The sequence below is a fragment of the Calonectris borealis genome, chromosome 8 (genome assembly GCF_964195595.1).
Source record: "Calonectris borealis chromosome 8, bCalBor7.hap1.2, whole genome shotgun sequence".
NCBI classification, from domain to species: Eukaryota; Metazoa; Chordata; class Aves; order Procellariiformes; family Procellariidae; genus Calonectris; species Calonectris borealis.
The window spans coordinates 20,259,164-20,283,897 of NC_134319.1; the positions used below are offsets into that span (position 1 = coordinate 20,259,164).

Here is a 24,734-nt window from a genome sequence, read left to right on the forward strand (position 1 = left end):
ATTTACCACACTATCTGCAACTGTGCAGAGAGTGCTGATAAGGTAGTCCTCACTCCAGTGCAAGGGCTTTTTTAGCCTGAACACATCAGATTTACTTCAGCCAGGTCATTTTCAAGGACCTGGGCATGTACTGCGCAGAGAGTCCTTCCCATAGTCTTAACCTATTAACTGCTCTTTAATGTCAGACATAATCTAGGTTAAAAACCACAAAACCTCTCTGTTCTGAACTCACATGTGACCACATCAAGGGACTCTACTTATGCTGAGGATTATTAAGCCTGTTGGACAGGTTATAACGGCTGGCTTCCCCACAGGGCCTCGCAACATCATGACAGCAATTTTCTGCATAATGTTTTCTGATTATTTCTAATAATTTTCTGCATAAAGCAGACTATTCCTCCAGACTCTTGTTTCCTAACAGCAGAAACAACCGTTCCTGCTCAGCTAGATTCCAGCCCCCCACTCCCTACCAGAATAGCTGCTGCGACGTTTTGACATCCGGCACTGAGGAAAAGGCTTCAGAGAGTGTCTCCTCCTGCGGCCGCGTGAGGAGCTGCTGTTGGCTTCACCAGAGTCAGGCTGTGCAGTCTGTAGAGCGTTTCTACTTTTCTTTGAGCTTTTTTCTTTGTATATGTTGCTGTAGCCAGACACATAGCTCTGTGTGTGTACAGATGACAGATGTGTTTATATTGCTTTATAGGTGGAACAGTGTGTAGAATTACATTTCGCCAGATGAACGTGAAATGCTACAGTAGACTTCCACACACTTAGCTCCAACAAAATACCTTTTAAAAGTTGTTCCAATGTACAGAATACCATTTTCCATGACAAAATCTTAAGTGCATACTGTACTGCTGAAAGTAAGGTGCTTAAAATGAGAAAACAGGATATACTGATAGGCAAATTCACTGTATCAGGAAAAGAGAGGGAAACTCTGTTCCTTCCTCTGTTACTGATAGTAACACTTTTTTTTTCTTTTCTATATTTTAGAGCCTGAACCGATCAATTTTTCCAAGTGACAGTTTGCTCTCTGTGACGTAAGCCTGCTAAGGATTTTTGCACATAAGGTTTGAAGAAAGTACTTCTTAAATCTGTAAGTACTCTGCCTGTAGCATGACACTTGTCACTGTTCTGTTTATCTTAAGAAGTGAGCAACAATTTTCAAAAGGTGCACTACAGATTATAAGGACAGCTTTGACAAGCCCAGAGGAAAAATGATATTGGTTTAATGCTTTGGGGGTTTTGGAAGACTGTAGAGTACTAACTGTCATGAAGCCAACTTAATATAACTGTTTCCTTTATACTCTAAGGATTCACAAGGGACTTCACTGCTAGCATACAGGAAATAAAGTCTGTTGTGCTAGAACAAGACTTTGTTTCTTACAATTTAGAAAACTACACAAAGTTTCCTTACAGGAAATGTTACAATTCATACAAATTCCCATATTTATTTGTAGACAAAAATTGCCATTCACATAGCAGGAAAACTAGATGAAAACAGAGACAGCATAGACTTAAGGCCATTATGGGGTGTTGGTGAACAGACCTACATAACAGTAATAAATACAACTACACAAAAATGTACTTAAATTTAGAGATATCTTTATTATTGTCTCCTTTTCCAGTCTAATTTCTTAACAGGAATCCTTGAAAATAAATTGCTACATGAATGCACTTCTTCAGTGAGGAGCTTGCAGAGTTTATTTTAGGTAAAGCCTGTCTTCTGTCGTCACACTATTCGACCAAGATATACTGACTTGGGATATTTTTCCTTTAGATCAGGCCACTGAACGATGAAGTAATCTGAAAAGTGGTAAAGAATCTTTCCAGAGAGGGATAAAGTTTCCACGCGGCAGATGCTCTCTACATACACAATGATTGCTCTCTTTATTCCTAGAAGCCCAAGAAGAAGAGCAGATATACAGACGGGAACACATGTTCCTGGTCCATTGCACAATATCTAAAAGAGATTAAACATTTTACAAAAGTAAAACATAAATTTTTTCATATGGTAAAGAATTAAAAGTGTGTATATTCATATAACATTACATTTACAAAAAAAATTATTTTCAAAGATATTTTAAAAAACAGAACAGGCAAGTGAATGAGGAAAAAAAAAGTGTGGGGGGGAATAGGGCAAACTAAAGACATTATTTCAAAGTAGCTGCCAAAAAAGATCGGCTTTCTTCACACATCAAGGAGGAGAAGAGCTCTGAGATGGCACAGTTAATTTCTAGGAAGGAAGCAGAATTCCTTGACTCATGGGTATATAACTAAAACAGCTTCCAATCTCAGTCACAGCTTTGTGTTGTATCAATCATGAGATTTGTGTGCAGATTAAGGCATAATAAGGCCAAAGAAGTTTAATTAGGATTACTAAACCTGGGATCCAGTTATAAACCTCTTGAACTTTGGCTTAAGTCAGCAAAACACTTAACGAGTTCAGCAAAAATGTGCTGATGAATTAGGACTTTCATCAGAATCTACTAGCTGATATGCCTGACTGGATTTTTTTTCTTTTAATAAACACTAATACATAGAAACAAGCATACAGAAGGAAGGTGTTTTCGTAAATACATGTGATGTCCTTGTAGCAGAGGATCTCAAATTCACTTATAAATGTTAACAGTAAAAGAAAGTGGTTTTTCAATTTTAGACATTGGTAAGCTGAAAAACAGATTGCTTAAAAGTAAAAGGTAACCAGGGTATATTAGGCACTCTACTTGGGTATCAAAATTGATTTCAGGCAACAAATTTCTTACTAAATTTAACTTCTACCATGCAATCAGCACTTTTCTGCACAACTGGGGGTTATATGGAAATAAAGAGTGCTTTTATAAAATCATGGCCCTATATCCTATAAACTAATATTTTTTTGTTCCAAGTTCACCAGCTTGTGAAAGATATTATATTGGTAGGGGAAAAAAAAAATCAGAGTTTCTGTTTCAGTGCTGCAGCAAACATTTCAGAATGTTTCCTTCCCTGCTTTGTGGTAAGATCCCACTGATAAATTGGCTAACAGCACCTTGCCTGAGTTAAAAGCAGCAGCAGCAGCTTTGGTGCTACTGAGTTCCAAACTCTCTCATCTATACTTTCCTTTGCCTTTAAGATGGCCCCAGAAATCTAGCCTGAGGATGTGATGACTGTAATGCAGTGTTTTCTTATCAGAATCAACAGAATGTAATACTGTATGCAAAATTATTCTGATTTTATTGTTGATCTTATTTGAACTATTTATTCATGCAAGACGTACTGACATTTTCTGAAAGACCCTTACAAGCAACATGCTGTACATTGTTTTAATCTTGAAATTTTAGGGTATCAACAGCCACAAATACTTGTATAAGAAAATTGCAATAATGTAATTCTTTTATATTAGCAGTTATATAGCTAAGAAGCAAAGAAGCTGCACACATCGACTTTGCATACTAGATTTTTGAAATCAGAGTATTATACTATGGTTTCAAACCTCCTGCTGAACATGATTTCAAGTAAATCCATGCTGGGACTTTAAAACCTACTCTACAATCTGCTGAGAATGAAAATCTGTTTTTTATACATTTGGCTTGGCAAGCAAGGACATAAACCAACCACACATGCTGCCTTTAAGCACTTCAAAGAAACTTTTCCATACCTGTGAACTAAACCAGGCATTTTTCCCTATTTCTTGACAAGTTTGATTAACTTGCGCTGATGTTAATTGTGCTACTGGTACATGGCTACTGATACCTAAATTAAGGCATGTTTAAGTGTCTCTATTTGTAATAACATTTGTTACTGTAGTGTAAACATAGGCACAGGAAACAACTTGGAGTGTTCTCCTGTGTTTGCAGGCAAAACCCACCAGGGACCCTGCTGCATAATCTGGTCTGTTTCAGACAAGTGCATAAGAAGCACCAAAACAGTCCAAAAAAGCTATATTTACTACTTTTTTTTGAGTTGAATATTCAGCCTGACGACTAGTTTCAGATTCAAAATTCAGCTTTAAGCGAACAGATAAAAATGCACACTGCTGCTAAACAGAAACTCCACTTTCCCTTTCCTTTAGTAGAGCTACCTGGATTACAAATATTGTCTCACCTTCATTGCTCCCCAAGCCTTTTTCTGTTGCATTACAGTCCTCTCCCCTGTACTTTCCTCCGTGTCTTCCATTTCGATGTTTCTCCATACTCTACCTAGCCCTCTGAGATGTCTCCCACCCATTCTCTCTTCCCTGGTTTTCTTTGTGATCTCTGGTATTCATCTCCCTCTGAATCCCTCTTCCCATGCGCCCTTCCACCTGTCTTCCTTCTGGACTCATACTGGCTCTCCGCTCTTTTAGCCTCCATCTACTACGAAAGGTCAACCCAGTTGTCTAAAGCAAGGAGAGAGTTTCACATTGGTGCCTTACTTCCCACGGTCTGACACAAAAAATACCAATCGCAGATATGATTTAGGTCAGGTAGACATCCTAACATTCTCCTCAGCCTCAGCTTCTCAGAAGTTGAGAACTGTAGAACAGGTTTTATAAAAAGCTGAATTATTACAATCATGGTCTTTATCAAGCCACTGTGCCATACACTTCATCCTACTTCCCCCCTTATTAAATTTGGCTAGCAGCTCCAGTGTTTTTGGTATTTGGTATTCTTGTGTCTAGATGCACACACAAAGGCAAATGCTAGAATGAATTCCAAACTAAGTGTACTCACAAAAGATCACGTAATGAAATGATCTGATCATAACTCATGTCCTCTGCTCTTTCCCCTTCCACACATACCGGTTCAAACAAGACGAAGCAGATGTGGCTTTATAGGATCTCTGTACGCAAAATGCCCATAAAATACTCTGACTATAGATGTCCCTATTCTAAAATGCTTAAGTTTAGGAACTGTCCCCTGGAAGACACTCTGGTATAAACCGGCTGAAGCCAAAGAGATCCCTAACTGAATCTGGGGTTATGATCTGTAACTCAGAACTATTAATCAATCTTTCTGATCATTAAAAATTAACCTTCAGTTAACCTTCAATGTGTGTCTAGAGACATGTCGTACCTAGAACTGGTGCAGTTGCTCATGTGTTGGAGTGGCAATTCCCCTCCAAAAATCTGGTCTGACCAGTCCTACTTACTCCCTCTCACACCGTCAGCAGGAAGGGAGACCAGCATTCCTGCTGCTTGGAATCCAACATCATATACTCATCGAGGGATACAGCGGCAACTTCTGAGAAAACAAATATGCACTTCATAAAGAAGAGGAACCATTGTGGAATCTATAAGCTAGAAATGCTGCTGTTCAGCTCCTGCCAGTATACGAACTTGTTGATGGTGGGAAGGAACTGAATCATCTACAGCCTTCCTTAAACATGTAAGAGAAGATGAGCTGTCCTACTAGTGAATTTCAAAACACTGTTCAAAAGTAAATTTTGGAGAATGATTGATGTCTTCCACCTTGAAAAGACCAAGGCTTTCGTTTTTCCCCTCCAGCAGAATACAAGTATCTCTTAGGCAATCCAGTGGCAATCATTAGTATGCTGTGGAGAAGAAGCAGGCATCTATTGGGCAAGAAGGGACCCGGGCCTCTACAAAGTCAACCGGCTATGCAGGGTAAGTGTTTCGCAACATCTATTTACTTTAGCTACAAGGCTGCCTGCAGAATATTTGTGTTGCATGAGATATGTCTCCGAAGATCTCTAGTTTATTTGGTTCAGCCTTCCTTGGTGAGGCAGCAGAAAGGGGGAAAGAAGGGGCTAAAGACAATTTTTGTGTCACCTTTGTGACCTCTTGAGCTGCAACTGCCCAAGGACTTTCCTGGTCACTGGGCTATCCGACCTTGCTGCCAACAAGCTGTAAGGGTTTGTTCCAGAAGCCAGTGCTGCAGGTCTCTCTACACCATTTACGTTTGCCTCTAATGCAAAGAAATGTCCAGCTAACTGTTAAAGTGGCTCACTGGCTGCTTGGCTTCACAGCTAGACATTTAAAGTAAATCCTACATACTAAAATCCTCTACCAATTCAATGTAACCAGACTTTTAAACAGTACAATAAACTAATCAATCTGTATATTAATGGAGGTTTAAAAGTAAAGGATCAGAATACAACATTTATACTTAGCAACTCTCTCTATAAATCTAATTTCATATTAATCACTTTCATATAAAAATGGAATAGTTCTTGCCTTTCTGTTTCAGATATTTTCTACCACTGTTGAAAGAGAACAAGCTAAGCCAGCAGTCTGGCACACTGGGAACACTGGCACATGGCACCACTGCTGATAAAAGCTGCTTTAGGGTTGGTGAATGCAGCACTGTAGCAGAGTGACATTTACCAGCTAAAACATTGAAAGCATAGGTCACAGCTTCGCTAGGATTAAATGTCAGGCCACTGGTTAAAACAGAAGTGAGTAAAGCAGAAAACTTGCAGTTTTTCTCATAAATATGTAAATATATATTTGCTGTGTATCTTTAATGAACAAGTATTTGAGTACTGCTTATGTTGCCAAATTACAACAATCAAAGGGAGGACAACATAAGTCCTCCTAAACTTAGTAGAAAGTGGAAAACTAATGTGAGATTTGCTTTGCATAAGAAACTGTCAACACCTGCTGTTCTCCCTAATGACTTCCACAGAGATTGGCTTTTGCCACCTGGACAAGAGCAGAAAAACTGCCCAGCTTTCTGGGGCTGGGCAGGCTTGTGGTGTGGGAGTATTGATTGCTGCTGCAGGGTGATGCACACATGGGAACTGAAGACTGCGCTGCTCGCCAGTTATGGAGCTACCTCCTGGAGTATGTTTAGGACATCACTCAGGCCTCCTTAGTCCTGATAATGCTCCCTTCCCCACAGTGCTAAACAAATGGAGATACGAGTAAGGGAATAGATGGTGGTAATAGAGAACTACTAAAAGAGTGAAGTGATACAAAATTGACCTAAGCTGGGTTAATTGCATGATCTTTGTATATCTATGCAAGTAAACAGACCTACTTTTTAACAATATAGGGAAAAAAAACAATTAGGTATTTTCTGCTTCTCAGGAACAAGTGTGGGCCTAAAAACAGTGATTTATTAATAACTTTATTTTGTATGTGTTTTTGCTGGACTGCTAGAACTCAGCTTTTGTTGAGAAATACTTCATTTCAATAGCTATTTAACATTTGGGAACAAAAACTAACTGTTCAGCCTGTTAAGATATGAAAGCCCAGAAGATATCTCTGAGGTTTGTCAGAAAAGCCAAGAAAATTTGAATAGCTGTTCCTGATATTTTAAGGAAGGCAAGGGAAAAGGAAAGGGAAAGGGGATAAAAAAAGAAGAAAGCATGGAAGAGAGGAAGTGGGAAACCAGTTTCAATTACAATTGAAAAGAAGTTAGCACAGAAAAAAACAGGAGTTTTAAAACATGATCATACTGCCATACTCCCATAGAAGAGACTTAAGAAAAGAACTTGCCTGTTTGCAAATAAGACTTCATTTAAAAACAAAAAAAAACCCCAAAACAAATCCCTTAATTCCTCTATGAAGAAAAAGGATGAGCATAAACCAATCTCACTCAGCTCCAATGAACAACTTAGACCATCTACTGATCTGACAAAACTCCTCGGCCAAAGGTATTTTCACCAGAAAGTTCCTCAATTTGGACCAAGTTTGACAAGTTTCCGCCTTGCTAGGCAAAGAGAATTCTGGCTTTGGAATGAGTTTTCAAAGGTCAGCAAGGAAATGCACCAATTAGAGAAAGTAGCTAACGGGATTGTAAACTGTGTGTTATATATTTTTATTTTCATCGCATGTTCTTAGTTGATGACAGATGCCCAAATGTTGTGTTGTTGGTAGCTGGACTTACATAACGAAAAAAAACCGAAGTGCCATAGCAAATTACAATACATGGAAACCTTACAAAAATCAGCTTTAAGAAATTCTAGAAACAATGGCAATCAAAAGTAATAAACCTTTCCCAAAGGTAGCAGAACTAACAATAAACACAATTCAATGACATACAAATACAGAAAACTAACAGGGGGCAGATGACACTGTCTTGACACAAAGAAAGCCTCCTTCACGAAACTACAAATCTGACCATAGAACAACCTGCAGGATCTTTCAGAAACAAGGGAAATGGAGCAGAGAATGATTCCAGTGACAGGGAACCTGAACAGTCACATTTAGTGAAAGCTGAGTAGAAGTCCTTGGACACTGAAAGGAAAACTAAAAGAAAAAACATAACAACATACTCATTTTTATGTCAGGGCTTGTTTTGGACTCCTGCATTCATCAGGTAGGAGCTAGGGCTTTTGATATTTCAGGAGCTTATTGCCTTTTATGATTTCAGTGTAATAACAAATGTTTTTGTTTTCATATTTTTTGTTTTGCTGGGGGAAGGTTGGTTGTTTCTGTGGCACAAGAAGAGAGAATCTGCAATGAATTCATTTGTATTCTGCGATGTAAATTACAGAATCTCATGAGCTCATCAGCCCTTGCTTGTTTTTAGTATTATCTTACTGTTTTGAAAACTTCACCCTAATGCCCTGTAAGGTGAAGTACCCAGCTAAACATTTTTTTCCTTCACCTACAGAAGTACTGAGTGCTACCTACAAAGGCAGCTGTAATCTGGCTCCTCAGTCTCAGCTGTTCCCATTTCCTGCCCCGTGATTCCCAAGGACCTGGCTCAGCTGACTGCTCAGTGTATCCTGAACAGCCCCCAAATCTGTGGGAACCACAAGCATTGCAGCCCTGCAGTTGCGAGACCAGCTCTCTTAATATTGGAGATGCTCTAATTGTAAAATTAAACTAACAAAAGCATCAGTGAACAAATATCTCAAATTTTAATTGTAAATATATTTACCTTATGAGCTCATGACCAAGATGCAAGCCTGGAAAGTCAAGAAACCAGGGTTGTACTCACAGCTCTGCTGTGGACTCACCACAGGATTTGGGGCACAGCGCTTACTTTCTCTCATACCAGTATTTTCTACTTTAACACCAGGAAAACAGTGATTTACTCCTCACAGAAGATGCATCAAGATTCCTGTATATCCTTCTCAGTGAACATCTCCAGGTATGGAGAGTATTGGTTTTTTATTAGCATGCATTTTGATTCAGTAGCATAGTCTGAGAATAAGATAAAATGTACATGCTACTTCCTTTTGAATAGAATTATTTTTTTAATACGTTTAGACATAGCAGGCCATACCATACCATTAAGAATCAACTTCTGCTAGTAACTTTGATGGCTACTTAAGGCTGGATGGTAAACAGAGAAAAATTGTTACTTTTTTCATAAATGAGTAACTCTAAAAGGTTTTGAGAGCTACATTGTTCATCTACATGGAGGTAATGCAGTTGTGATAGAAATAAGATCTCTTCTAGGGAATATAAATCTATTTGGTAATCAGAAAAACAAGAGAAATCTGAAGAGAGAAAGGGATTTCTCCTTAGCTCAAATACTTGAGCATGTGGGAGGGAGTGACCTTGTTAAGCTTTTGCTAGTCTAGCTCTTTAGCATGTCTGAAAATTCAAGTTTTGAACCTCGAGGAAAACTAGCTTAGAATTTTTAATTTTTTTTTTAAGGTTTAAAAAAAAGAAGGAACCTTTTCCAACATTTCCTTATTATTGCTATTGGTGGGGAGAAAGAAGAATTTCAGGTTCTGTTTGAACAATATAAAGGTCATTAAACTACCTACTGGCTTATTCTTTTTGAATAGTGAAGATCTTATCCAGTTCGCTTCCCTCCACAACCTGAAAATAAAACCAGCTAAAATTTCACATCCTATCTGCTGTTTGAACGTACCTGTGGAATGCGACTAGGAGAAAAAAATCTAGATGTGCAGTCTGATGTAAATCAGGTAATTAAGGTAGAATTGAATTATACCTGGGTACACTTTCATCTTCTATTCGCTAAATCACTTGAATCATCAGGAGTGCAAAAACATAGTTATAGTGTTCTATAGCAACAGCTTGTGCTCAGGTTGGTCAGCACCTATAGCTTGTAGCATTGCCATGAAAACCTTTCTAGTCCACTTCTGTGCATCTTGTTGGTATGGTTCCTGTTGTTATTATCATACAATACACACAGTAGGGGAGGTGCTCTTCAAAATAAGCAGACATGTGTGGTCCTACAGGCAGATTACCTAACTAGGATAAATAAGATCAGTGAATGCCAGAATGGGGAAGAGAGAAGTGGAAGAGCAAGGACTTAAATTACCACACCGTGCAATTGGGTTTCTAATGTGCGCTACTTTTTTTCTGAGTATTATTTTCATCATAGAATGAAATATATTGGGAAGCATCACCAACTCCCTCATTTCCCCAGCTCTCACTTTATAAAAGCTTGAGGAGAGGGAGACAAAAATCCTACCTAGTGGATTTTTCTATGGGAGAAAAGGAGAGGTTCCACGAAACCACTAGGAACTAGATTTAACAACAGGATTTAATTGTAACAGCACTAGGCATTGTCACTTCTGCCTTCTAGACACCTAGTGGCCTGACCCAGAGTTACCAGCCCAGTGTCCTCAGGGGCAAGAGACAAGGGAAGGGGCCCAGCTGATGTGATTTGAATCAGCATCCACATGCAAAGTAGTGAGGGAAGCTCCTAGTTCTGGATCTCAGCAGAGCAGCTATGCATGTGGCTATTTGATACTGTAAAGACTTAACAGCTCAGGTCTGTTTCTGGGTATGCCTAGGGGCTTTACTGATGAAAAGAAAGATAACTGGGTTCATTAAGTGCCTCAGAAGTTAGGCAACAGCTTAGTGAGAAAAGTTTGAGAATATAGATTTGGATGCATAAAGAAACATGTAGGCTTGACTTTTTTTTTTTTTTTGATGAAGCTAACCTTAGGCACCCTACTTAACTGCCCCTGTATTTCAGGTGAAAGGTGGCAGGTCCATCGTTGGGACTAAAAGGACTTTGGAGTGGTAGTTTCCATCCATACGTATGATGCCTCTGCAGGTATGTGGAAGCAGAATGGGGCATGTGAGCTCAGCATATTCCCCAGCCTAGCTGCCAAATGTAAAATGAGAAACATAGAACCAGTCAATTGAAAATAATAATAAATGACAGGTGTGAAAGTGGTACTAATGCTCAAGTCTGTTGGAATGTTAGTGTTGGTTATTAAAACATTAAATTAACACCCAGACTGTCAGTGGGACAAACCAAACATCATGATCTCTGTCAGAAGTTTGTGCCAAGAAATAGTGGCACTAGTGAGTCTTGTGAGAAATTGTGGGAGATGGATAGAAGGTTGGTTAAAAAAGAACAAGATTACCAAGGCAGATGCAGGCTGGAGAATAAAATAACTCCCTACCTGCTTTACCATGGAGTGGGTCCGTGGTTTATTGCCGCTGATAAATTAGTAGGAAGTAAAGGAAATTTGACTTCATGTGTATGAAAAACTTGGTCATAAAACAATTCTGTAAAAGGCTTTTACAAAGTAAATGAAATGGTAGTTAACGAACTACATCTGTAGCTACAAACACTAGGTACTAGCTGTCTTTCAGCAAGCTGTTGTTGTTCTAAGTGTGACCTTGGTTGAGTCTGAACATGACTAAAGTCTCTTGGTCAGAGCACCATGAGAAACACCATCTAACCATTTAAAGCCCATTTAAAAATAAGGGCTTATCTCATCACCTGATATCAAAAAGTACTGCTTATTATAGTAGTCTGCTTCTACTCAAAAGCAAAGGAGAAATTAAATCCAAAGACTGTTAAATATAATCACACATATTACTAATAGTGGCCTAAAATGAGCCTTTAATTGCAAATCTCAATGTGTCTTTCATTAGTCAAGCATTCATTTAACTAGAACTTGAAAGCAGTATTTTAGGTTAGCTAAAACTGATATTTTATATGTATATAAACATCTCTTAGATTAGGCATCTAAACATCTACTGCCTAATCACTGCAGTTGGTATAGCAAGAATCCGCATCAAATACCTGCCTGAAATGTCTTTACAATGCAAAACCTAGAGGTTAGCAATCTGTATCTGCATACCAGTGGCCTGGTTCAGTGGTCAGATTTAGCGAGACTGTTTACTTGAAACCATGCTTTATAACCTACGTGGAAATGTGACCAGGGTGTTCATTAAGTTCATAATGAACCTGATAGCTGATGAGATAAGACTGATCCATCTTTACTTTAAACTCTGCTTAAATCTAAGCTAAGATCTCAGTTCATCTTTACTGATACTTCTGTCCTCCCTCTGAAATGTAGTCTATAGGCATGTCTAACTGGCAGTCACAGAAAGAGCAGAGCTACAAGCTAGCTTTAAACTAACTGATTTGAATAGCTTTAGACATTTATCTGTGCTCAGCAGAGGGTAATTCTACATTGTGGTTGCAGGGTAGCTGTACACAGCACATAAGGTAGAGGAGGGGTGAATAAGACTCATATTTTCATTAACACTGCGAAGTTAAACATAAATTTGGATGGCTTAACTTGTCTTCTTTTTAGACTATACAATTTGTATCACTGATGGTCTTAATCTGATGTTCTCACTCTTGCCTATTTTGACTGTTTTGATCCCAGAAGAACAATAGTAGATCAGACATACTGTAAAATCAATCTGGTCCAAAAGAATTATAAATAGCGGGAAAAGATTCAGTGTACAAAAGACTGCACGAGAGAGTCTTAATACTGCATTATACAAAGTTCACTTGTTATGAAGTGAATAGAGAAAAAATGCTACCATCCAGATTTTGTAGCTTTCCACAAAGTTCTAATAAGAACCGTGATATAAGTGACAATAACTTATTATTCGTCATAGTGACTTGTTAAAGTGCTATGAACTTAAGACATTTTGGGCAGGGCACAAAGAATGGAAAATCTTGGCTAAATGAAATAATGATCTCCTTTCATATAGCTTACTGTGTGAACACTTCTGTAACAACTCTAGAAGCTTGTTGTAGTGAATTTAACCAGTCAGGGGACCAGGCATGTGTGATGGGATGTGCAGTCATAAAAGAATCAGTAGACTGCTAGAAGCATAATCAGCTGCGCAGGTTTCAGGCTTCTAGAAAGAAATTTAAAAAGGAGAGATGCATTCAGCTGACAGCTGGTTGGGAGGGAGACGGCAGAGCTTGTTGTACTTGCTGTGCAAATGTAAACTTCTTACTACAGACTTCCCACGGGAAGGAGGCCCTAATGTGGAAGGACTGCCGCCTTTGCCTGATTTAACCCAGGCTTTTCCAAATAGCAGTGATCTGAAAATATCTGTTTATCTCAGGCTCTGTAGAGCACTGAGGCAGTAGGAACTGCTGAGAAGTATCCCCAGAAAAGCAAAAAAAATCTGTTCCTAAAGGTCCAGTATGCACAATCCATTAATGAATGGATCTTTACGCAGCATTTCTGCACAATTCTAGGTGAAATTTAATTACATTAAAGGAGAGCAAATCGCTGACCCAATTACATAGCCCATCTACGGCTGAAAACAAGGTCTGCATACAATCTCTGTACAGTTTTCTGCTGTGTGATCCTTTGTTTTCAGTTTGAATTTCAGGTATGCCAGAATGACTGGAATAATCACGATCCAGCCAAAGGGCTCGATCACCTGAAGACCTGGTTTCAGGGTTGGCAAATTGGCCCAGAGACAACAACGATAATAGTTCTGTAAGCAGCAAGAGAACTGAAGACTGATTTCCTCTGAACTTGTACCTATTACTGACTGACTTCAAGCATATTATAGGAAGGCTGTAAAATTAGTTTATTTCTTCTTGGACATCGAATAATCTATGGAAGATTCAGTAATTTTCTCTATCTTTGGGAAAAATCTCTGTGCAGCTTCTCTAATTTTCTGTAACTGTCTAAGAAGGATTTGCATCTTTCCCTAGATGGTAGATCTTCTAACATCTTATTCTGGTTTTACGTTTCTTCTCAGCCTTTCCCTCAATGAAGGCAATTAAAGTCTCTCTTCTCTGACCAAGCTGCCTGTTTTCATGGTAGGAATTTGCAGTCTTTGAGGTTATGACTGCATATTAAATCGGGCTGCAACTGATGAATGGTTTTAAAAGCTTTTCTGGGGGAAGGAAGGTGTAGGCAGTGTGTGCTGGCACAAGTCTTGCTTTCCTGGAATTTCAGGCCTCTGCATAGGAAGCCTATCTAAGGTTGACATGTTGTAAAAACTGCCCAGCATAGATGTGCCTGCAAAACACTCCGACACCTATATTTCTATAACTCTTGGCTATAGGAACGCAAGCCAATCATCACTTCTGACATCTTAATTTTGTTACTTGGTTTAATATATCTAAAGGGACTTAACTTTGCAGAGTGCAGATGTTCATAACTCAGAAATGGGCCTCTTAGGGATGATCTCAAACTGAACAACTAAGCTAACTTTTACATTTCTTAAACTCTCGGGGGTCCCATTTCAAGTGTGGGTCAAGTCCTGCAAGACAGCAAAGGTCTCCTGGAAGTTGTTCAGTTCTTTCTGAACTCACTATCTTGAAGAAGGGTTAGATGGAACTGCTTTCTCATGCAAAGTAAACTAAGAAGCTTTGCCGGAAGATCAGTGTGAGATACAAAAGGGACACAGTGCTCATATAAAGAAGCACATATAAAGTAATTCCTGTGCAGCTAGGTTTGCTGTTTCCCCTTTACAGCTATTTTGGCTCCACAGATATGCTAGTTATGCCAACCTAAGCCTTCTGCTCCAAATCTTGCCTTTGTGCACCTAATCGTTTCAGGTTCCCTTTGCAGTACTTCTCTTGTCGTGCTTTCCTTGAAAACTGCAACATCTCTGCTTTTCTCTAGCTTTTGTGTGTCTGGAGAAGACTTCAGTCACTCCTTCAAACATGCACACATTTCTGACAAGCCTAAAAGCGAGTGTAAGTATTTGGGGATCACTCATATGTACAAATGACTTAGAAGCAATTCACAGTTGTCTTTCCCTCCTGCAGTTAAACAAAAACAGTTGCTGAGACTGAAAATGTACCGTACCTGTAACCTCTACTGTTTAAAAATATGAAGCTCTCAGCATGATGTAATACTATGCTTGTTTCTAAACTTGGGTGTGATTTCCGTGCCAAAAGTTATAGACGAGTCCTGTAAATGCCAGTATTTGTCCCGCCCTTTCTAGTTCTTTAAACTACTAAGCATTACATTTTGCCAAGAATAGGGGGAGTTGCAATTCACCACAAACATTTTCTTCTAAAGGCAACTAAATATTACCAGTTGCTTCACATACCACACAGAATCTTTTCACTGGCAATGTGAGGCATTTTAATCCCTGAATCACTCTCCTTTGATAAGCGTTTTAAAATCTTTACAGCTCTCTTACTTACTATATTTTACAGAATTGTTAAACCAAGATACGCATACGAGTAGTAGTATGCAAGCAGCTTTCAAGCGGATAAGATTTGGCATAACACCAGAGATGCTTCTGCCAGTGGCAGTACCAGCTGCTATTGTGGTTGATGATGGTACCTGGCCAAAAAATATTCGGGAACGCCCTCCCTTCTAGCCCTTCTCTAATCATGGATAAGGACCCTTTGGATAGTATTTTGAGTCAGTGGTTCCCTTAAAAACTACAAAGAGCTTAAAGGCCTTGCTAAAATGTATCCTTAATTTTACAAGGACAGTGTTTTCCAAAAGCGTTAGGCTTTTGACAGCTTATCACAATTTATCAACTCCAACACGGTTTCTAATAATTCTATGTGTAAATCCCACTGTCACTTCAAATTCCTCTTGTAAACAGAGAAGCCATGGAATTAGATTAGTAACTTCCTGCTCTTCTCTTATGATGTGTCCTGTTGACACTTTTGGTAATATATTAAGCTACACAGTGAGATTTTCCAGCCAATTTCTTTTGCAATAAGAAGTTTAAAAAAGTATATACATTAACTGAAGCCAGTAATGTGGCAAAGTGATTCCTAAATATTTGTTACTCATGTTTGCTCTAAGATGTCTGCTTTACTATTCCCCCCCACCCCCAAATTAAAATCACTGTAAAAAGAATAGTGTGCCATCTCTTCCTCCCTTCCAACTTTATCTCCGGTTTTCAGAATAGGCTTAAGAAACAAGAACTGCAAAAATCTGCTTCTGTTGTTCTGCACACTAAACTGCCCTGAAAACTCCAGCCAAGCAAGTAGTTTTTGATCTGATAGGAACTGACCAGTTCTATTGAAGCCAATAAGATCAAATTATTCACAGCACCTTCTCGAAACATTCAAAATATCACAAATATATATGTCTCTTTAGAATTAGCCATACAGTTCACAGTGGGAGCTAAAAAAAGTCTGCTTACAAACATCCTCTGTGGGTGTATATACTAAATTATGAAAAATATCTTGTAACTCCACAAGTTTTTACAGGTTTCATTAAAATATTTTAAAATCCATAAAATATTAATTTGAAATTCTGCTAAAATAATGCTTTTTAAAAAAAATCAAGTTTGGATAACTGACTCCTTAAGATGACAACAACTCTAGCAAAAAGCCAGCTCCGACCAAAATTTCTCTTAAAGAATTGTAGGACTTAAAACTGGGAGTCCAGTGCACAACCTTTTGAGTCTTGCATTAACACAAAACTTTATTTATCAGATATCTCTATTTTAGTTCCATAATCTGACAACCCTGAATGCTTCTGACTTGATTAAGTGTGTGGAATATTTTAAAATAAATGTTGTAATTAGCATGAGAGTGCAGTTTTGTGAACAGCCTGACAAACTAAAGTGCCGAGGAGTTGCCACTTCAGCAGTGATTTTTTTGTCATTAGATGAGATAATTAATGTCAGTCAGCCAAAGACTAAATAAATATGCATGTAGCTGAAAAGTCCATGTAAGCACAAGAACTGAATCTGTATATATTTCTGCTGGTCTGAACCTGCCTGTTCCAGACTGGTCATACCATTTCAGGAGCAAGACCAGCCAACAGGATAACCAGGCTTTCAAGCACAGTTTGTGCTGTTGCAATCCTGAAGAGATACTATCAAGAACATGCAACCTTGTTTGTGCTAGCTCTACCACCATCAACAAGGGAGTGACACACTCTCTAATGTTACCTGCAAACTTTGAGAGGGGAAACTGGTATTCGCTACTCTAATTCACCAGCTGTGCAACCCATTCTCTCTTTCTCAGTGTATTGCTGCTATATCTCTTTCAGCTTTAATTTTACATTCAGAAATACTTTTCCTGTGAATTGTAAATCTAAGCATACGTATGAGATGCGGTCTGCAATGTCTTGATATTCCAAATGCTTTTATGATGCAGATTAGCAAATTCTTAATAAATTAAAATTTACTTCACCTACCAAATCTGGTTTCAGTTTGTAGGTCAAAGGAAGGGAGTAAAGTATGGAGTACAGGGTTGTTACCACAGAGGAGGTCCAAGATTGTCTAACCTCACGACTTCTGGGAATGCGATGAAGGGTGAACTGGAAGAAAGCACGATAAGCTGAATTGTTATTTTTCTAAGAATGTTGTTGCTTCTTCTATAGAGTTATTCGATCTGTTTCTGCCAACTTTTTTTTTTAAATCTAGTTTGGAAATGTTTGGGTATGAAACCTTTTCTTAGATGCCTTATTCAGTGTCATGCTTAGCGCTCCTGGCAATAACGTAAAACTATATACTATATACTAGAACTATATATCTATTTTTTAATCTCTTCTAATTTTACTTTAAAACATTCCTAACCTAATAAACAATTCAGTTAGAGCAGCTTCACGCGCAGTATGTTAACATAGTGCCCCACCTCGTGGTCACCGAGATAGAATCCAAACACGATGACTCTTCTGTCTCTTGCCTGTTTAAATTCTTTGTGGATTTACACTGCAGAAAATGTAACAACTTCTCTCAGTTAACATCTGGTGCATACTATTAAAAATGTAACAGCAAATATCACTATCCTTTAAATAAGCACTCAAAAGATATACAAGATGCATAAACAAAATGCAAAATATTTGCATAAAGAAACAGGAAAGAACATCTTATCATTAAATAAAAAATAAGTTTAAGAAATAATTTTCTTTGTTCTTTCCTTAGGAAAAAATAGAGATTATTCACTGTGTGTAAAAGGTATCAAATTAACAAAACATGGATGTTTTCTGTTTGTCGTGGAACACTGTAAGCAGTTAACAGTAGTTAGCCTTCCTGCACTCTTCGCAGATGGCTTTTACCTTGATGCAGAGGAACTACACCTGAGAACTATTGCTACCGCAGAAGGCAGTCCTGATGCCAATGAAATTTTTGACTGTTTAAATGAAAGACAAATATAATGGCTGCAGTGCACTATTCATTGGTGTTGACATTGTTTAGACCTGGACAATGGTCACTATCTCGCCTCATATGGGACACCAGATCACTACCACTCTGGCAGAACTCATATTGGGAGTGAGAAACACTAAATATCATGACAAATACTGAAAATTGCCCATTGCTAATTGTCATAGCTTAGCCCTAGTGATTTGTGACCAGGAAAGATTACGTTGCCAACAGCTGTACACTAAATACAAACTACAAATCAGTCTTGAATAGCAATAACTGGGGCTTTTTTAATATATAAGGTGGAAAAAATAAAAAAACCACCCCACTTATAAATGCAGAATATTAATTTTCTTGACTGAAATTATCCTGTTTCATTGTGATAAGGTTCTTCAATTGCGGTGATGCTGGCAGGCATTAACAGATGTTACAAACTGGTTGTTTTATGTTTTATTTGCAGGTGTTGAAACTCCAATTGCATTAGTCTGACAACAGAATATGGAAAAATAAACATGCCCCCTACTCCCCATTCCACAGGATTCTGGTTATCACTACCTCTCTATTTCTTAAAGCTTTGGAAGAAATCGGGTGATAAAAAGAAATGCTGTAAGTGGAGTTTAGACCCTTGCATGGTATTCAGTCCTGCAAGAAATATGTGTATGATAAGGTAGTTTCAGGCAGATCAGGTTTCAGTGGAACTATTCAGGATGCTCCCTTCACTGTAAGAATGGTGTTAAAAAATACTTGCCAAAAAAACGTATTTTCTTCATCATAAAAAACTGATTTCAGCAAAACTTGATAGGAACCCCAAACAGTATCAAAGGAGAAATTTATTTGTAGAATTCAAATGAAGATCAAACTGATTTTAACTATGCTCTTCAAAAAACATGCTTGAAACTTTGCACTTCAGTATCTATGTCATGTGTTAGGACTTCAGCCCACATATCAATCAACACTTAAATACTAAGTTGAGAAACAAAACCGGATTTGTTTTTTTGTTTGTTTAAAAGCCACTGCCAAATGCTTCTGCAATCCCAGCCTCTCATCTGATGGAGCACTGTTAGTATTCCAGACAAAGGTACCTCCTGCAACATTTGCTGGAAAACTGCATAGTATGTCTGACACCAGAAACAGACAAATTGCTCCCCTATCTTCTACGGGTCGTATTGTTGCATTTATTTTTCCTTACATCTTTAGTGGAGTCAGAAACCTTTTTATTATTTGAAGACAAATGTTCCAAACTGGCAATTCTGTAATGGTTGACTGGGTATTGCAATTTCAAAACCAGTGATGTAGTCCTTTACCTAGTTAATATTGTTGTTTTGCAAGCATGCAAGGAAAAGTAGGTGGAAAATTGCCACTGCTATGAATTAGTATGATATGCTCAACTGAATATACTGCAATGCTTGCAAAGAAACTGGATTTACATAGTTCTTTTTCCTGCTGAGGAATAAGATTTCTTAGCATGATATCTCTCATGAAACATAAAATGGAAAAGAACATACAGTCAGATGAGCATTATGTAAAAGTTAGTTAATCTGGTTGCTCATGTCGGACACGACAACTGGGGGTATAAGATCCAGTGAAGAATTCATGTTCTTCAGTCAATAGATCTAAGCTGTCTTTCTACTGCTAGAGTAGGTCAGCAGGAGCTGAAACAGGTTCTCTATACTGAGTGCAGAGGGTTCCTTGAGTAATAGCTCTGGGGGCACCCATGTAGAATAGTTGTGGTTACAGGCTGGGGGCCACAGAGAACAAAGAGGCAAGTGATAGCAGGACCAGAGACTTTTCATAGGAGGCATTTCAGATTTTTTTTTTTTCAAGAGAATTAGTGGGTAGAGGTGCAGCATTTTGCTTCTTGTAAGCAAGATGCTCATTCTGGCTCCCTTTTCTTCTCCCTGAATACTGTAGCTTTTAGAACTGGGCTAGACCACAGGTCAAAAAGAGAAATCGGTTATGTTCGTGGGTTTTTTATATCGGAATTTGTTAAATGTGTACACTAATTTTCTCTTAGGTCATTATTGTAATCTGTCTTCTGTCCAGTCCTTAGTTCTGGAAAAATTTACTTCCTTGACAAGATGAGGAAGGGAATGACCATGGGTGAAAGCATTCAGACTTTTCCCTTTAATTTATTCAAAGCTGCAAGAAGCTACTAACACATGATTTTTAAATGCTTGATGATCTCCAGCATCCCCAGTGCCAAAACACGTACGACTTGAAAGCACACTCTGAAAGTTAGCAAATATATGTTATAGGCACGTGATCTTTACTTTCCAAAATTTATCTTCCATTTTCACTCTAAATATTTTTGCTCAGTGGAAAAAGAATAGCCAAAGGAAAATGAGCATCTGTTATCCAGACAGCAAACTCAGATGCAGCCAAAAATGTTCCTCTGGCTTTCAATGTTGAAGGAAAATATAACTACATGATCTGTTAGCAGTTGGAGGGGGTACGAAAGGGAAGCTGCTTAGCAAAACTAAGTGAACTAGTGGAAAACTGCATAATCCTTTAATACTCAAAATACGTATTTTTAAGAAATTTAGTAATTTAGGGTTGGACATTTTTCAGATAAGTGAGTATGACTATGTGAACGACTAAATACCAAACAAGATTTCTCTGTACAGAAAATACCTCCGGTCACTTTACTAAACTTTCATCCTTGGTGCACAATGAGAGAAGAGACTGCCACGCTCCACTTTAAACTAAGTCATCCCCACTTGATTCAGCAGCTCGTGGTAGCCAAGGAACCTTCGTCTTCCAAGGTGAAAGTGGGGTAAACAAAATTAAAAATGTCATTCCTAAGTGAGCCTGTTGCTCACCTTAGCAGCAGTTGCTTTACATTAAAAACGTTTATTCTGAAAATCATTGGTACCGAGTTCTACAATCTTTTGTCCCAGTAGTGCTGCTGAAGACAACAGAAGTATCAGAAGTGCACCATATGAAATCCATACCATGTAGATAATTAATTTACTGTGTGTTGTACTACTTGCTCAAAAGGACTAAGATCTTTGTAGTCAGAACATTCATTTCCATTGTCCTTATTCCAATTTCTAAATAAAAATATAATCTTTCTATTAATTTCACTGGGGATCAGATCACACTTTAAGTCACCAGAGAGTCATACTGCTGTTTGTTAATCATACAGCAAACTAGCTCAAAGCAAGAAAACACCTGATAAAAAGATAAACAAAATATTTTCATGACTTTTACGAGTTTAGCATTTGCTCAGGTCATCAACCTGAGCAACCAGATAGAAAACTATCTGACATTAAGAGGCATTGTGTGCTTTTTAAGCATATGTAACTAATGCTCAATTTTAAAATCCAACCAAAACACAGTCTAGAAACACACAAAAATAATACAATTTCAATTAAGGTTTTCTTAGATAAAACATTTTTAGACATAATTTCTTTTAAAAAAATATGTTATGTTACTGAGGGAAATGCCAAACTAAAAAATAAAAGGAAAAAACCCCACCATATTTCTGCCCCAGTATTTTTTTAGCTACAAATAACATTCAATGGCTGGCTAGTTTACAAAATTAAGAGAGATTTATTTTCAGCATGCTTTTCTTGAGCAAGAGATAGCCTTCTTTGTACAGTCACTTCCACTACAATGATGTTCCCTCATTGCTTTAAATGGATTAACATGTTAACAGGAGGTAAAGACCATTTTAAGAGAAAGTAAGGAAGGTGGTAGTGAAAACTGGTAGCAAGAATGGCATTTGCTATTTTTAGGCATATTTACTTTGCATTTTCAGTGTCTCTCTAGTACAGCATTAATTAATAGTGTTTATTTAGTTCACTTTTAGAAACGTAAAAACCAGTATGTACAGAATGGCACCTTTAGCTGAATTTTAGTGCAAGTGATTATCAATACCTAGAAAATCAAAAGCACTTGCTGATCTTAAAAATATCCTTTTAAAGAATCACTTCCAAATTGCCTTGAAATAGAATGTCATGTTAAGATCATTTTACCTTACAAGAGCATATTTAACAAGTTACCTGTGAATCAGAGAATGTTTCAGACCTTTTTTGTTCAAAAGAACGTATTTTAGCTTCACTCATCTTATCTGAGTCTGCAAAAATATAATGTCTAGGAGAGTATGACTCTGACAAACAGCTGAGTAACCTCAGGATTTCTGTTGTGTGCCCACCTGTAAAAACAAAATAAACTGCAGTTAATATATGAAAAATTTTGTAACTTTCACTTTCTTCAGCTGAATCAGTCACTTTTCCTTTAAAAACTTATTAGTACTAATATTATAAGTGATGCTTTTCTAAGAGTAGAGGATTCAATTAAAGGATGGTTGACACTGTTTAAGTAACATGAAGACAATTCAGCTCCCACTGAAGCTCTATCGATGGAATTTTTTCAATTAAATGGGATTGAACCAGGACCACACAGGAGGATGACATTTGTGTTTAACGTCCTGTACACGATGAAAAACAAGTGGGCAAAGAGTTATACTGTAGTCCATACTCAAAAGCCATACCATGGTGCAACGGTCAAAATAAAGCTGGACGGGACCTGGCTCAGAGCTGCGCCATGGAAGTACCTCCCACTAACCCTACCCAGGGTTCAGTCCTGCAATCTGCAAGAGCAGGGGCTGCACTACCCCAGTTCAATAATGCAGAAATCAAGCAGGTAGCAATTTCACTCTGCAGCTACGCTGGTGTAAAAGCTGAGCGCTTACAGAAGAAACAGTCCAGCTCCAGCCAAGTGCTTTAACCACTGCCCTTAAATGGGTATTGACAACCTTCTGACTGCAAGGTCGCTTTGTTCAGGTAGCTAAATTGGCACTAAACTGGAGAGAAGGGGAGGGTGTACTTACTGTGTTTTTTGGGAGCAGGGTTAATTTTTTTTTTATGAGTTGAGTTTCCTGAACTGGAGTTACAGGAAAACCCGTGAATAACAGGAATAACAGTGGAAGAGGGGAGAGGGAAGATTGTGTGCGTAGGTAAAGTGGAGCCAGATCACCTTTTATCTGTTGGGCTGGACCGGCTTACCATCAAATTGCACCCGTAAGTATGTGCATAAGCATTTACTTTTCACTGCTGGAAGTTGCAGACCAAAATAGTAAACTAAATGTATTCCTACCACCTCCTGCTGTCCACTGTCATTAGCCTCCTAAGAGACCCTTGCTATACAAATCAAGCACTCTTAGCTGGCAAACAACTGATAAGCAGCGAGAGCTATGCTACTGCATTAGACACGAGAGTTTGCCACCTTTCCATAGAATTTCAGGCAGTATTTTCCAAAGGTGTTTGGAGGGATTTTCTTGTGAGCGATGGCTTGTTGAAGCTTTCACAAATTTTAATGCAGTCATCTGAGTATTCACAGAAGAGCAGGAGATTCCTACCTCAAAAAAGTCTCGAAGAATAGCCTTGAACATTACGTGAATCTTAACTGACTTATGAATTATTTCACCTTGTTATGTATAGTCAATGTATTTTTTTAATATGTACAAACTAGATTCCAAAGGACTGAAGAAAAACAAGCACATTTCCAGCCCTGGTGGAAGTAAAGATTACCTGAAAAATTATAAAACTGCCAGTCAACCTCAGATTGCAGAAAGATCCTGGGATTATTACTCAATTAGTAGGTGTGCAAAAACCACAGGGATAGTGAGGTGATGAAATCAAAGCTTGCCTGGATTTGTCAACTGCAAATTTTCAAGGTAGTCTAACTTTTTGGGGCAAATGAATTGCTCTGCAACTTTGGGAAGGTCGCAAGGAGTAGCAGATGTGCGTGTGTCCCCTTCCTCAATGTGGGGTGACACACTTGGACAACAGTGAGACTCTCGTAAGTAAACCACATAAATGTGGTTTGGATAAAATTATTACAAAATGTCATGTATGTAAGGGGTGTCCCCATCTTTGCAAAGCCTTGCCCTGAATCGCCACCAATAATTTTCTGTGAGAAGACCAAGCAGCTCCACAGGCCTGTCCTGCATCAGTTTTAGTCAATATATTTGTTAACGACTTTGACGAAACGCATGTGCCATATGAAGGAAAGGTTCAGAAACCAAACTGTCAGACACAGATACGGATGAAAATGCCCCACGTAAAGATGAAGCTTAGCAATTACTCAAATCAAGAACTAAAAAACCCAAAGACAGGCGACGGCCTGGAGGGCGCCTGACGCGGACCGGGTGGGGTCCGGGAACAGCCGTGGCTGGCGCCCGGCATCGGCTCCTGACACACGGCCGCGTCCGCCGGCGGGCGGGCCTCCCCTCAGCTCGGTACTCTCGCGCCCGCCACCGCGACTACAACTCCCAGCATGCTCCAGGACACGCCGGCAAACGCCGCGTTGGCCCTCGCTCCGCGCTGCGTGCTGGGAGCCGTAGTTCCTGGTGCCCACCGCGCTCTGCGGCGCAACCCGCTCCCGCTGGCGGCAACGCCTACTCACCGGAGCCGGCCACCACCAGGAGCCTGAGGGGAGGTGTCCGCCGGCCGCGGCGCCTCCTCGCCAGGAGCGCCAAGGGGACGAGCAGTAAGGGAAGGAGGAGGAGGAGGGCGGCAGGCAATGGGGGCTCCATGGCGCGGCCGGAGCCGTCCCGCCGCCCCGCGCGGACGCGAGC

General features: G+C 39.0%; 1 protein-coding gene across 2 annotated transcripts; it reads right to left on the reverse strand.

The window, feature by feature from the left end:
• Window positions 1-1,582: 1,582 nt before the first annotated feature.
• On the reverse strand, window positions 1,583-24,692 carry ALG14 (ALG14 UDP-N-acetylglucosaminyltransferase subunit). Of its 2 annotated transcripts, XM_075156348.1 has the most exons (4): window positions 24,563-24,692; window positions 22,156-22,307; window positions 17,203-17,325; window positions 1,583-1,960 (listed from the first exon to the last, which is right to left on the reverse strand). In XM_075156348.1, exons 1-4 carry the CDS (start codon window positions 24,690-24,692, stop codon window positions 1,730-1,732), a joined length of 636 nt encoding a protein of 211 aa, XP_075012449.1. In that variant the 3' UTR covers window positions 1,583-1,729. The 2 variants fall into 2 exon arrangements, with proteins under 2 accessions (XP_075012449.1, XP_075012450.1); XM_075156349.1 differs by lacking the exon at window positions 17,203-17,325.
• Window positions 24,693-24,734: the final 42 nt, after the last annotated feature.

Coding starts and splice junctions, on each gene's coding strand:
- ALG14 (XM_075156348.1), bottom strand. CDS start 24,692: ATGGAGCCCCCATTGCCTGCCGCCCTCCTCCTCCTCCTTCCCTTACTG. Junction 22,308..24,562: donor CCTGGTGGTGGCCGGCTCCG/GTGAGTAGGCGT, acceptor TTGTTTTTACAG/GTGGGCACACAACAGAAATC. Junction 1,961..17,202: donor ACAAACTGAAACCAGATTTG/GTAGGTGAAGTA, acceptor AATCTCTTTTAG/ATATTGTGCAATGGACCAGG.